At 47.5% G+C, this 14,275-nt stretch overlaps 1 protein-coding gene across 1 annotated transcript in view; it reads right to left on the bottom strand.

Moving 5' to 3' along the window:
- The window catches only part of polr1a (RNA polymerase I subunit A), a 68,178-nt gene extending 54,277 nt beyond the window's left edge, over positions 1-13,901 (bottom strand). The window contains exons 1-5 of the mRNA XM_077217229.1: positions 13,722-13,901; positions 3,540-3,744; positions 1,071-1,220; positions 200-307; positions 38-123 (exon numbers count right to left, since the gene is read on the bottom strand). Coding sequence (XP_077073344.1) covers positions 38-123; positions 200-307; positions 1,071-1,220; positions 3,540-3,744; positions 13,722-13,798 — 626 coding nt within the window. The 5' untranslated portion in view covers positions 13,799-13,901. The remainder of the gene's footprint in view (positions 1-37; positions 124-199; positions 308-1,070; positions 1,221-3,539; positions 3,745-13,721) is intronic.
- Between the last annotated feature and the right edge of the window lie 374 nt (positions 13,902-14,275).

A 14,275-nucleotide genomic window follows, 5' to 3' on the forward strand; every position in this document is an offset into this window, starting at 1 on the left:
AGAGAGTATGCTTCACTTAAAAAGTTGAGCTCCTCACTTGCAATTCTGACATTTCCTTGACAGCATGTGTATTCTCCAGAAACTGTTGATGAGACTCATCTTCCTCTCACAGACATGTCGGACCTGAAGTCAAAACAAATGTATAAGATGCCAATATAAATTGCACAGAGACAACACCAGAGATGAGTTTGAGACTCACGGGAGCAGTGTGATTTCTGTCTGGCCTGGCTTTGAGGATGGGGTTAATAAACGCATCCAGAGTTTCCTGGATCTCTGTTGGGGTCGGCTGAGCGCTGACCTCCAGCAACTACGAGCGGGAGACAAAAACACAACATATGAGCGCCTGGGTCTCATAAACAGGGTTGGGTAACATTTCAATTGATTCATAATTTCGATTCCAATAAGGTAAAAAACCAAAAACAAGCTTAGATATCATTCACATTTAGTTTTTTTGTAGCTGAATATCATGAACAAAACTCAACAGGCTAAACAACACTTTGTCTGTGGTTTAAAAATACCATAGAAACACAACTAGCCTAATATACATTTCTAGCATTATTAAACACAAGTAAACACACAGTAATTAAAATAAAATAAAAAATAGCAATCGCAATATATAGTTAAGATACGACTGAAATAAACTGTTTTAAGATTTTCATGTATTCAGGATCAGAAACTAATCAAATGTAAAATAACACTGCACTTTATTAATAAAATCTCCATTATAAATTGTGTTGTTAGATTAGTGTTATTATAGAGACGCAGGAATATTAGTGCTGTCACTTTAAGAGCTGCACTGATCCAGTATACTGATACACACGCCTGAAGACAGAAAACAGCGCAAGAGTCTCACGCTTAATGCTGGAAACTCACATCCAAATCTCACTAAGAAATCCATAAGAGGAATCAACATTTTTATTTATAACAAGTATCTGATTCCTGACCTCAAGTATTCGATTCCAGAATTGAAATCGGTTTTCGATTGCTAACCCTAGTCATAATGAATATCATCAAATAAATATCAGTGATTTAACAATGACGTCACGAGGAGAGCGTTGACCGTTTCTGACCTGATTGAGCACTTGCTCGAGCTCGTACGCCTCGTTCAGGGCTCCCACGTCCAGGAGCTTCAGCTGACCCAGCAGGAGATGCAGAGCGGCGCGCGGACACAGGATCAGGTGGCACTGAAGGCACGAACCCCGGATGAGCATGTACAAATTCTGGAAAGAGAAGGAGATTAGGGCTGGACGACGAGATGACAAAAATACGATACACTTCAGACAATCTGCTAACTACAAGTAAATAACTCTCAAAAGAGTATTAGTAGACGGTGAGGTTAGGGTCGAAATAAGTATGATTTTTTATGTTTTAAAAGAAGTCTCTTCTGCTCACCAAGGCTACATGTATATATATAAAAAAACGTAATATTGTCAAATATTACTCTAATGTAAATCAGCTGTTTTCTATATGAATATATAGTAAAGTGTAATTTATTCCTGTGATCAAAGTTTTATTTTCAGCATCATTACTCCAGTCTTCAGTGTCACATGATCCTTCAGAAATCACTATAATATGATGATTTGATGATCAAGAAACATTTATGATTATTATCAAAGTTGAAAACATTTGTTGATGAATGGAAAGTTTAAAATAACAGCGTTTATTTTAAATAGAATGTTTTGTTACATTATAAATGTCTTTACTGTCACTTTTGATCAATTTTAATGCATCCTTGATGAATAAAAGTATTGATTGCTTTTATTTCTTTCCCCCAAAAAAATTCTCACTGACCCCAAACTTTTGAATGGTAGTGTATGAAGTTACAAAAGCTTTCTATTTCAGATAAATGCTGTTCTTTTGAACTTTCTATTCATCAAACAATCCTGACTTTTTTACATAATCGTTTTCAACATTGATAATAATCATAAATGTTTCTTGAGCATCAAATCATCATATTAGACTGATTTCTGAAGGATCATGTGACACTGAAGACTGGAGTAATGATGCTGAAAATTCAGCTTTGATCTCAGGAATAAAGTACACTTTACTATATATTCACATAGAAAACAGCTGATTTACATTAGAATAATATTTCACAATATTACTGTTTTTTTTATCAAATACATGCATCCTTGGTGTGCAGAAGAGACTTCTTTTAAAAACATTAAAAATCTTACAGAACTTTTGAACGGCTGTGTAGGTGCATGTCTAGTAGAATATGTCTAGTGTACCATTTCAATAAAGTTTTACCCAAAATGTTTAAATCAGACAGGATCATGATCTCATTACTATTCAATTGTTTTGTTTTTAAAGGGACCGTTCATCCATTAATTCTGTCATTATTTACTCTCGCTCATGTCGTTCCAAACTCATCAGACTGTGACTCATCTTTGAAACACAAATGAAGATCTTTTAATCAAATCTCAGAGTTTTCTGTCCCTCCAATGAAAGTCTGTTCACCAAAAATGTTCATAAAACGATTGTAAAATAAATCCATTCTATGATTCGAGCAGCTTAATCAGACTTCTGAAGAGACTCGATCACTTTATATGATAAACAGAATTAATTCAGGCTTTTATTCACATAGAAACATTATTAATTAAATCTGTTTATCATATAAAGTGATTGAGTATCTTCAGAAGTCTTATTTTCTAATTATCAACTTTCCCCACATTCACGAGACAAACTCTGCTCTCGTAAACGTGTTGGAGATTAATATTTTTTGTAAATAAACTGGTGAATAGTTTTTTGTGCAAACAAAGCACTCGCATCGCTTCATAAATTGAGATTAAACCACTGGAGTCACATGAATTACTTTAATGTAGGGGTGTCACAATATATCACAATACAAAAACGCAACTATATGTATCGTAGATAGTGACAATACGTAATGTGTATAGTTCAGTTTTAGTGTCAGTACTACATTAAACTACTATATATAATGTTGAATATAATGTATAATAATACAATGGGGAATATGTGTGTGTCCTGATAACGCCAGATGTCTGATGCTTCCAGTAAAAAGTGTCGTACATTATTTTAAATATATCTAGTCAGTGAAAGAGTTCAATAATTCAGTATTTTCATCTTCAGAATCATGAATATTGTTATTCTGGTGTCTCTATTGTCCTGTGCTTTGGGTTTCAGCAACAAGTCCAACCCTATTCATTTACACACACAATGTAACACCAAATTAAGCATTTTAATCAACAGTTTTTGTTGATCTTTAGTCATACGTCTTGGAGTATCGCAATTATATCGTATCGTGAGTTCAATATCGTGAAATGTATCGAATCGTGACATGAGGGAATAGTTACACCCCTACTTTAATTATGTCTTTATTACCTTTCTGAGCCTTTAAAAAGTGGTAGTTGCGTAGACTGTCAATGGAGGGACAGAAATCTCTCAGATTGCATTAAAAAGATCTCCATTCAAGGGTTTGGAACGACATGAGGGTAATTAACGGCAGATTTATCATATTTGGGTGAACTGTCGCTTCAGCTCCAGATAAACACCTAACTCGTGAGAGGAGAGCTTACGGTGAAGAAGAGCGGGTTGTAGACGGGCAGGGGCAGCTCCACGATGCCCAGGTGTCCCGGACAGCTTTCGTAGTCCTGCATGCAGGTGGAGCAGATCTCCTTGCTATCAGCCGGACCCAGAGCCAGATCATACAGCCCGTTCGGGGCCGCACTGCCCACACCGTCCAGCAGCTCCGGGTTAGTGACCGTCTTCACACTCAGCTTCCTGAGAGAGAGAGAGAGAGAGAGAGAGAGAGAGAGAGAGAGAGACAAACACACCAGAGGATGACAGAAGGTCAACTCAGACTACCTTAATCTCTATAGAGCTTTATTCATCTAGGATGGTTACAAAGCTTCTTCACAGGAAAACAAGTACATGTACAAATTCACTAACATTTAACAACACTGAACAAAATTATAAACGCAACACTTTTGTTTTTGCCCCCATTTTTCATGAGCTGAACTCGAAGATCTAAGACTTTGTCTATGTACACTAAAGGCCTATTTCTCTCAAATATTGTTCACAAATCTGTCTAAATCTGTGTTAGTGAGCACTTCTCCTTTGCCGAGATAATCCATCCACCTCACAGGTGTGGCATATCAAGATGCTGATTAGACAGCATGATTATTGCACAGGTGTGCCTTAGGCTGGCCACAATAAAAGGCCACTCTAAAATGTGCAGTTTTACTTTTATCACAGCACAATGCCACAGATGTCGCAAGTTTTGAGGGAGCGTGTGATTGGCATGCTGACTGCAGGAATGTCCACCAGAGCTGTTGCCCAATAAATTGAATGTTAATTTCTAGGGATGCACCAAATATTCGGCCACCGAAAATGGCCCAAAAGGATTTCGGCCGAAAGACTTTTATCACCGAAACAATACGGCCAAAATGTTATGATGCAAACAAAAACCTGACCTGCACGTGCTTGTCTGAAACAACATGTCTGCGGTGTGGACGTATTTCAGTATATCCACGGACAGCGATTGGCAAGACATGTAATGCAGAAAATCCAGGGGGAGAGAGTGAGTAAGAGAGAGCATGTGAGGGAGAGAGAGCACGAGAGGTACGGGTGAGTGAGAGAGCACGAGAGGTACGGGTGAGTGAGGGAGAGAGAGCACGAGAGGTACAGGTGAGTGAGGGAGAGAGAGCACGAGAGGTACGGGTGAGTGAGGGAGAGAGAGCACGAGAGGTACGGGTGAGTGAGGGAGAGAGAGCACGAGAGGTACGGGTGAGTGAGGGAGAGAGACCACGAGAGGTACGGGTGAGTGAGGGAGAGAGCACGAGAGGTACGGGTGAGAGAGAGAGAGAGAGCACGAGAGGTAAGGGTGAGTGAGGGAGAGAGAGCACGAGAGGTACGGGTGAGTGAGGGAGAGAGAGCACGAGAGGTACGGGTGAGTGAGAGAGAGAGAGCACGAGAGGTACGGGTGAGTGAGGGAGAGAGAGCACGAGAGGTACGGTTGAGTGAGAGAGAGAGAGCGCGAGAGGTACGGGTGAGTGAGGGAGAGAGAGCACGAGAGGTACGGGTGAGTGAGAGAGCACGAGAGGTACGGGTGAGTGAGGGAGAGAGAGCACGAGAGGTACAGGTGAGTGAGGGAGAGAGAGCACGAGAGGTACGGGTGAGTGAGGGAGAGAGAGCACGAGAGGTACGGGTGAGTGAGGGAGAGAGAGCACGAGAGGTACGGGTGAGTGAGGGAGAGAGAGCACGAGAGGTACGGGTGAGTGAGGGAGAGAGCACGAGAGGTACGGGTGAGTGAGGGAGAGAGAGCACGAGAGGTACGGGTGAGTGAGGGAGAGAGAGCACGAGAGGTACGGGTGAGTGAGGGAGAGAGAGCACGAGAGGTACGGGTGAGTGAGGGAGAGAGAGCACGAGAGGTAAGGGTGAGTGAGGGAGAGAGAGCACGAGAGGTACGGGTGAGTGAGGGAGAGAGAGCACGAGAGGTACGGGTGAGAGAGGGAGAGAGAGCACGAGAGGTACGGGTGAGTGAGGGAGAGAGAGCGCGAGAGGTACGGGTGAGTGAGGGAGAGAGAACGAGAGGTACGGGTGAGTGAGGGAGAGAGAGCACGAGAGGTACGGGTGAGTGAGGGAGAGAGAGCGCGAGAGGTACGGGTGAGTGAGGGAGAGAGAGCACGAGAGGTACGGGTGAGTGAGGGAGAGAGAGCACGAGAGGTACGGGTGAGTGAGGGAGAGAGCACGAGAGGTACGGGTGAGTGAGGGAGAGAGAGCACGAGAGGTACGGGTGAGTGAGAGAGAGAGCACGAGAGGTACGGGTGAGTGAGGGAGAGAGAGCACGAGAGGTACGGGTGAGTGAGGGAGAGAGAGCACGAGAGGTACGGGTGAGTGAGGGAGAGAGAGCACGAGAGGTAAGGGTGAGTGAGGGAGAGAGAGCACGAGAGGTACGGGTGAGAGAGGGAGAGAGAGCACGAGAGGTACGGGTGAGTGAGGGAGAGAGAGCGCGAGAGGTACGGGTGAGTGAGGGAGAGAGAACGAGAGGTACGGGTGAGTGAGGGAGAGAGAGCACGAGAGGTACGGGTGAGTGAGGGAGAGAGAGCGCGAGAGGTACGGGTGAGTGAGGGAGAGAGAGCGCGAGAGGTACGGGTGAGTGAGGGAGAGAGCACGAGAGGTACGGGTGAGTGAGGGAGAGAGAGCACGAGAGGTACGGGTGAGTGAGGGAGAGAGAGCACGAGAGGTACGGGTGAGTGAGGGAGAGAGAGCACGAGAGGTACGGGTGAGTGAGGGAGAGAGAGCACGAGAGGTACGGGTGAGTGAGGGAGAGAGAGCACGAGAGGTACGGGTGAGTGAGAGAGAGAGAGCACGAGAGGTACGGGTGAGTGAGAGAGAGAGAGCGCGAGAGGTACGGGTGAGTGAGGGAGAGAGAGCACGAGAGGTACGGTTGAGTAAGAGAGAGAGAGCGCGAGAGGTACGGGTGAGTGAGAGAGAGAGAGCACGAGAGGTACGGGTGAGTGAGAGAGAGAGAGCACGAGAGGTACGGGTGAGTGAGAGAGAGAGAGCACGAGAGGTACGGGTGAGTGAGAGAGAGAGAGCACGAGAGGTAAGGGTGAGTGAGAGAGAGAGAGCACGAGAGGTACGGGTGAGTGAGAGAGAGAGAGCACGAGAGGTACGGGTGAGTGAGAGAGAGAGCACGAGAGGTACGGGTGAGTGAGGGAGAGAGAGAGCACGAGAGGTACGGGTGAGTGAGAGAGAGAGAGAGAGCACGAGAGGTACGGGTGAGTGAGAGAGAGAGAGCGCGAGAGGTACGGGTGAGTGAGGGAGAGAGAGCACGAGAGGTACGGGTGAGTGAGGGAGAGAGAGCACGAGAGGTACGGGTGAGTGAGGGAGAGAGAGAGCACGAGAGGTACGGGTGAGTGAGAGAGAGAGAGAGCACGAGAGGTACGGGTGAGTGAGGGAGAGAGAGAGCACGAGAGGTACGGGTGAGTGAGGGAGAGAGAGCACGAGAGGTACGGGTGAGTGAGAGAGAGAGAGCACGAGAGGTACGGGTGAGTGAGGGAGAGAGAGCACGAGAGGTACGGGTGAGTGAGGGAGAGAGAGCACGAGAGGTACGGGTGAGTGAGAGAGAGAGAGCACGAGAGGTACGGGTGAGTGAGGGAGAGAGAGAGCACGAGAGGTACGGGTGAGTGAGGGAGAGAGAGAGCACGAGAGGTACGGGTGAGTGAGAGAGAGAGAGAGCGAGAGGTACGGGTGAGTGAGGGAGAGAGAGCACGAGAGGTACGGGTGAGTGAGGGAGAGAGAGCACGAGAGGTACGGGTGAGTGAGGGAGAGAGAGCACGAGAGGTACGGGTGAGTGAGAGAGAGAGAGCACGAGAGGTACGGGTGAGTGAGGGAGAGAGAGCACGAGAGGTACGGGTGAGTGAGGGAGAGAGAGCACGAGAGGTACGGGTGAGTGAGAGAGAGAGAGCACGAGAGGTACGGGTGAGTGAGGGAGAGAGAGCACGAGAGGTACGGGTGAGTGAGGGAGAGAGAGAGCACGAGAGGTACGGGTGAGTGAGAGAGAGAGAGAGCGAGAGGTACGGGTGAGTGAGGGAGAGAGAGCACGAGAGGTACGGGTGAGTGAGGGAGAGAGAGCACGAGAGGTACGGGTGAGTGAGGGAGAGAGAGAGCACGAGAGGTACGGGTGAGTGAGAGAGAGAGAGCACGAGAGGTACGGGTGAGTGAGGGAGAGAGAGCACGAGAGGGAGAGAGAGCACGAGAGGTACGGGTGAGTGAGGGAGAGAGAGCACGAGAGGTACGGGTGAGTGAGAGAGAGCACGAGAGGTACGGGTGAGTGAGAGAGAGAGAGCGCGAGAGGTACGGGTGAGTGAGTGAGAGAGCACGAGAGGTACGGGTGAGTGAGGGAGAGAGAGCACGAGAGGTACGGGTGAGTGAGGGAGAGAGAGCACGAGAGGTACGGGTGAGTGAGGGAGAGAGAGCACGAGAGGTACGGTTGAGTGAGAGAGAGAGAGCGCGAGAGGTACGGGTGAGTGAGGGAGAGAGAGCACGAGAGGTACGGGTGAGTGAGGGAGAGAGCACGAGAGGTACGGGTGAGTGAGGGAGAGAGAGCGCGAGAGGTACGGGTGAGTGAGGGAGAGAGAGCACGAGAGGTACGGGTGAGTGAGGGAGAGAGAGCACGAGAGGTACGGGTGAGTGAGGGAGAGAGAGCACGAGAGGTACGGGTGAGTGAGAGAGAGAGAGCACGAGAGGTACGGGTGAGTGAGAGAGAGAGAGCGCGAGAGGTACGGGTGAGTGAGGGAAAGAGAGCACGAGAGGTACGGTTGAGTGAGAGAGAGAGAGCGCGAGAGGTACGGGTGAGTGAGAGAGAGAGAGCACGAGAGGTACGGGTGAGTGAGAGAGAGAGAGCGCGAGAGGTACGGGTGAGTGAGAGAGAGAGAGCACGAGAGGTACGGGTGAGTGAGGGAGAGAGAGCACGAGAGGTACGGGTGAGTGAGGGAGAGAGAGCACGAGAGGTACGGGTGAGTGAGGGAGAGAGAGCGCGAGAGGTACGGGTGAGTGAGAGAGAGAGAGCACGAGAGGTACGGGTGAGTGAGGGAGAGAGAGCGCGAGAGGTACGGGTGAGTGAGGGAGAGAGAGCACGAGAGGTACGGGTGAGTGAGAGAGAGAGAGCACGAGAGGTACGGGTGAGTGAGAGAGAGAGAGCACGAGAGGTAAGGGTGAGTGAGAGAGAGAGAGCACGAGAGGTACAGGTGAGTGAGAGAGAGAGAGCGCGAGAGGTACGGGTGAGTGAGGGAGAGAGAGCGCAAGAGGTACGGGTGAGTGAGGGAGAGAGAGCGCAAGAGGTACGGGTGAGTGAGGGAGAGAGAGCACGAGAGGTACGGTTGAGTGAGAGAGAGAGAGCGCGAGAGGTACGGGTGAGTGAGGGAGAGAGAGCACGAGAGGTACGGGTGAGTGAGGGAGAGAGAGCGCGAGAGGTACGGGTGAGTGAGGGAGAGAGCGCGAGAGGTACGGGTGAGTGAGGGAGAGAGCACGAGAGGTACGGGTGAGTGAGGGAGAGAGCTCAAGAGGTACGGGTGAGTGAGGGAGAGAGAGCACGAGAGGTACGGGTGAGTGAGAGAGAGAGAGCGCGAGAGGTACGGGTGAGTGAGAGAGAGAGAGCGCGAGAGGTACGGGTGAGTGAGGGAGAGAGAGCACGAGAGGTACGGGTGAGTGAGGGAGAGAGAGCACGAGAGGTACGGGTGAGTGAGGGAGAGAGAGCACGAGAGGTACGGGTGAGTGAGGGAGAGAGAGCACGAGAGGTACGGGTGAGTGAGGGAGAGAGAGCGCGAGAGGTACGGGTGAGTGAGGGAGAGAGAGCACGAGAGGTACGGTTGAGTGAGAGAGAGAGAGCGCGAGAGGTACGGGTGAGTGAGGGAGAGAGAGCACGAGAGGTACGGGTGAGTGAGGGAGAGAGAGCACGAGAGGTACGGGTGAGTGAGGGAGAGAGAGCACGAGAGGTACGGGTGAGTGAGGGAGAGAGAGCGCGAGAGGTACGGGTGAGTGAGGGAGAGAGAGCACGAGAGGTACGGTTGAGTGAGAGAGAGAGAGCGCGAGAGGTACGGGTGAGTGAGGGAGAGAGAGCACGAGAGGTACGGGTGAGTGAGAGAGAGAGAGCGCGAGAGGTACGGGTGAGTGAGGGAGAGAGAGCACGAGAGGTACGGGTGAGTGAGGGAGAGAGAGCACGAGAGGTACGGGTGAGTGAGAGAGAGAGAGCACGAGAGGTACGGGTGAGTGAGAGAGAGAGAGCGCGAGAGGTACGGGTGAGTGAGGGAGAGAGAGCACGAGAGGTACGGGTGAGTGAGGGAGAGAGAGCACGAGAGGTACGGGTGAGTGAGGGAGAGAGAGCACGAGAGGTACGGGTGAGTGAGGGAGAGAGAGCACGAGAGGTACGGGTGAGTGAGGGAGAGAGAGCACGAGAGGTACGGGTGAGTGAGGGAGAGAGAGCACGAGAGGTACGGGTGAGTGAGGGAGAGAGAGCACGAGAGGTACGGGTGAGTGAGGGAGAGAGAGCACGAGAGGTACGGGTGAGTGAGGGAGAGAGAGCACGAGAGGTACGGGTGAGTGAGGGAGAGAGCACGAGAGGTACGGGTGAGTGAGAGAGAGCACGAGAGGTACGGGTGAGTGAGGGAGAGAGAGCACGAGAGGTACGGGTGAGTGAGGGAGAGAGCACGAGAGGTACGGGTGAGTGAGGGAGAGAGAGCACGAGAGGTACGGGTGAGTGAGGGAGAGAGAGCACGAGAGGTACGGGTGAGTGAGGGAGAGAGAGCACGAGAGGTACGGGTGAGTGAGGGAGAGAGAGCACGAGAGGTACGGGTGAGTGAGGGAGAGAGAGAGAGAGAGAGAGAGAGGGACGAGTGAGAGGTAGTGCTGCGTGAATGCGCTACGGCGCTCTGCAATCAAATACGATTTTAAATAGGCTCAGTAAAAAAATAACTAAATAAACAATCGAAAATCAATGTGTGGCGGTCAGCATTGATATTGTGGCGGGCCGCCACAAATAAATGAACGTATGGGAAACCCTGGGGTGCATCTACAAAGACTTTCTCCACATCGGGTTTAATTTATCACCTGAAATCCAAACATTCCGATCGCTACGCTGAATATGAGAGGAACGCGGCACAGAAAAGGAAAATGCCTCCGCACACGCCCACTCCGTCTGTGCCGGACGTTTTTGAAAAGGCAAGGAAGTTTCCTACAGAGAAAAATTTTAAATGCGCTTGACCTAAATGCACATTGTTTTATGGGAGAACATTTAATTTTAAAACCTTTCTGCAGGACAGTAGGCGTGTACATTATTATTTAATGTACACATGAGTGGTGTTAAGTTAAACATTTTAGTTCAAATTTTATTTTATACTGTGCATTGTTGCAATGTGCTAAATAAATATTAGCATCATTTGTAATTGATTTATTCTTTGAAATGTTAATATTAATTTATGCACTGCCTTGATTTTAGTAAAGTTAGTACACAGTCATAGCCATAAATGCAATGGTAGCCTACTAATAATTGGCATAATTTCTTTCGGCGTTTCGGTTTTCGGCCAAGAATTTTAATTTCGATGCATCCCTATTAATTTCTCTACCATAAGCCATCTCCAAAGGCGTTTCAGAGAATTTGGCAGTACATCCGGCCTCACAACCGCAGACCACGTATAACCACACCAGCCCAGGACCTCCACATCCAGCATCTTCACCTCCAGCATCGTCTGAGACCAGCCACCCGGACAGCTGCTGCAACAATCGGTTTGCATAACCAAAGAGTTTCTGCACAAACTGTCAGAAACCGTCTCAGGGGAGCTCATCTGCATGCTCGTCGTCCTCATCGGGGTCTCGACCTGACTGCAGTTCGTCATCGTAACCGACTTGAGTGGGCAAATGCTCACATTTGATGGCGTCTGGCACTTTGGAGAGGTGTTCTCTTCACGGATGAATCCCAGTTTTCACTGTACAGGGCAGATGGCAAGACAGCGTGTGTGGCGTCGTGTGGGTGAGCGGTTTGCTGATGTCGACGTTGTGGATCGAGTGGCCCATGGTGGTGGTTGGGTTATGGTATGGGCAGGCGTAAGTTATGGACAATGAACGTACATTTTATTGATGGCATTTTTGATGCAGAGATACCGTGACAAGATCCTGAGGCCCATTGTTGTGCCATTCATCCACGACCATCACCTCATGTTGCAGCATGATAATGCACGGCCCCGTGTTGGAGGATCTGTACACAATTCCTGGAAGCTGAAAACATCCCAGTTCTTGTATGGCCAGCATACTCACCGGACATGTCACCCGTTGAGCATGTTTGGGATCCTCTGGATCAGCGTATTCGACAGCGTGTTCCGGGTCCTGCCAATATCCAGCAACTTCGCACAGCCATTGAAGAGGAGTGGACCAACATTACACAGGCCACAATCAACAACCTGATCAACTCTCGTGAAGGAGATGTGTTGCATTTAGGGCTGTGAACCTACACTGGTCTCACGGTTCGGTTACGATTATCATGTCATCGATTCAGTTCAATTCGGTGTCATAATGCATTTCGATGCACCGCATCCTCAATTTTCAAATTTACTTTAAAAATGATCCGTGCGCGTGCGTGCGTGTTCGTCTGTTCGGGAAGTCGCAGTGACAGAAACACTGACATTCCAGTTTGAATTTCAAAGGCCTGTTTATGCCATTAAGACGATAACATTTTATCAAATCAATTTTGTTTTAAAGAAATGTTTATTTAAAAGCAGCGCTCATTCATCAGTGTATATGTCACCATTAGAGGCTCGCGCATCAACCGTCGAGAGATCACTGTTGAAGATGACGATCATTTATAATCACCCTGAACAACACAGAATAATTGTAATTTCACCATCGGCTGGCAGCGAATACTTAAATCAGAGAACAATATTGAGGCGGGTGGATTATTTGTTTTGGCTGCGGATTCGGGTGACGTTGAAGCTCATTCTCTTACTCTAAAGCAGTCCGGCTCTGCCAGGCGTAACAGCTCGGGGTGAACACGGCTAACATTGTTTATCAAGTTAATATAGCTATTACCTCCTGCCTATTCTATTTGTGCGTGACATGGGCGCACACAGCGCGTGTCTTCTCCAGGTCGTGCTTACCAGGTTGTTCCTAAAAGCCGAAATGTGTCCAGATGTAGGCTTTTAAAGTAGCTGGAGCATTTTTAATTATGCGCACACATCTCGCCTCCCTCTGCCAGTGTATGGTATCACGACAAAGCACACACGTGACAAATGACGTCAGAAAAGCGTCAGTACATTATAACCGGTTATGGTCTATTACTGAACCGATAACCGAATCGTCCTCGTCTGCATCGCGATGCATCGTAGAAACGATTAATTTCGACACCCCTAGTTGCACTGCGTGAGGCAAATGGTGGTCACACCAGATACTGACTGAGTAACCCCCCTCCAAAACAGTAAAACTGCACATTTTAGAGTGGCTTTTTACTGTGGCCAGCCTAAGGCACACCTGTGCAATAATCATGCTGTCTAATCAGCATCTTGATATGCCACACCAGTCAGGTGAATGGATTATCTCGGCAAAGGAGAAGTGCTTGACACAGATTTAGACAGATTTGTGAACAATATTTGAGAGAAATAGGCCATTTGTGTACAAAGAAAAAGTTTAGCTCATGAAAAATGAGGGCAAAAACAAAAGTGTTGCATTTATAATTTTGTTCAGTGTAGATTAATACATGCCGTAGAAGTATAGTGTATTATATATATACTGTAGTCAACATTTGAAGTGGATCAAAACCTTTCATCAAAGTTATACATGAATTTTGAACAATACCCGTTCTTGTCTTAGGACAACTTTGATTAACTTTTTTGTCCACCACAAATGTTGGCTAGTGTAGTATACATATATTCATAATTCATGTTAACTAATGTAGTCAATTAATATATCAACAAACGAGCCCTTATTTGAAAAGTGTCCCTAGTTCAGTTCAAAAACTGTGTAAAGTTATTGAATTATTGAGCTTCTTGATTGTGTTACTGCTTATATTTGACTCAAACGTAACTTAATTTTTTAAAACAGCATTTAGCGTGACAGCATATGGGGCATGTTGTCACAGAGCTCAACATGTGTTGTTAATAAACTGTGTGTTTTGGTAATAACTGTTGGAGTCTTTAGTTTACAGTAACATGCAACTGATCTCCGGCTAGTTGTGTAAGTAAGTTGTGCAAGTGTATTATTATCATTACCTTAATTCCTTAGCGTCGTACAAGCCAAACGACATGCCCTCCAATCGCCTCCATGGTGTTTCTTTTGAAAATTGCATTTTCTTAATAAACTATGTACATTAGAATAGAAATCTCTCCGTATTCCCCATGTGCGTCATGTAGAGCTGTAACATGTGGGAGCGCGTGCTGGACGCATGGACGAGACCAAATAACACGGAGGGGTAAATTAGACTAAAACATGAACAAAAGCGATAAAAGTAGAGACGTTGACCTAAGGAAGAGCGGTAAATATTAATTATTTGCTAGTAAAATACCTGCATATTAATATTCTACGGGTATGTATGACGAATAGTTTTAATTATTATTATATTTTGATCAGATGGTATATTCCGGCCTTAGAAAACGAATGATTGGTAGAATGGAAATTTATTTGAAACTTTCAGAATATATATTTTTTAACTCTTCGCTGTTTATTTTAATTCAATGGTTATTAAACTTTCTCAGTGTCATTATCAAGACGTAAATTATTTTCCACACCGCGATTGAAGTAGAATTTAAACGGTCAGGTCACATGA

This window comes from Siphateles boraxobius, unplaced genomic scaffold (genome assembly GCF_051911475.1).
Source record: "Siphateles boraxobius isolate OS27281-9 unplaced genomic scaffold, OSU_SipBor_1 70, whole genome shotgun sequence".
Lineage (NCBI taxonomy): Eukaryota > Metazoa > Chordata > Actinopteri > Cypriniformes > Leuciscidae > Siphateles > Siphateles boraxobius.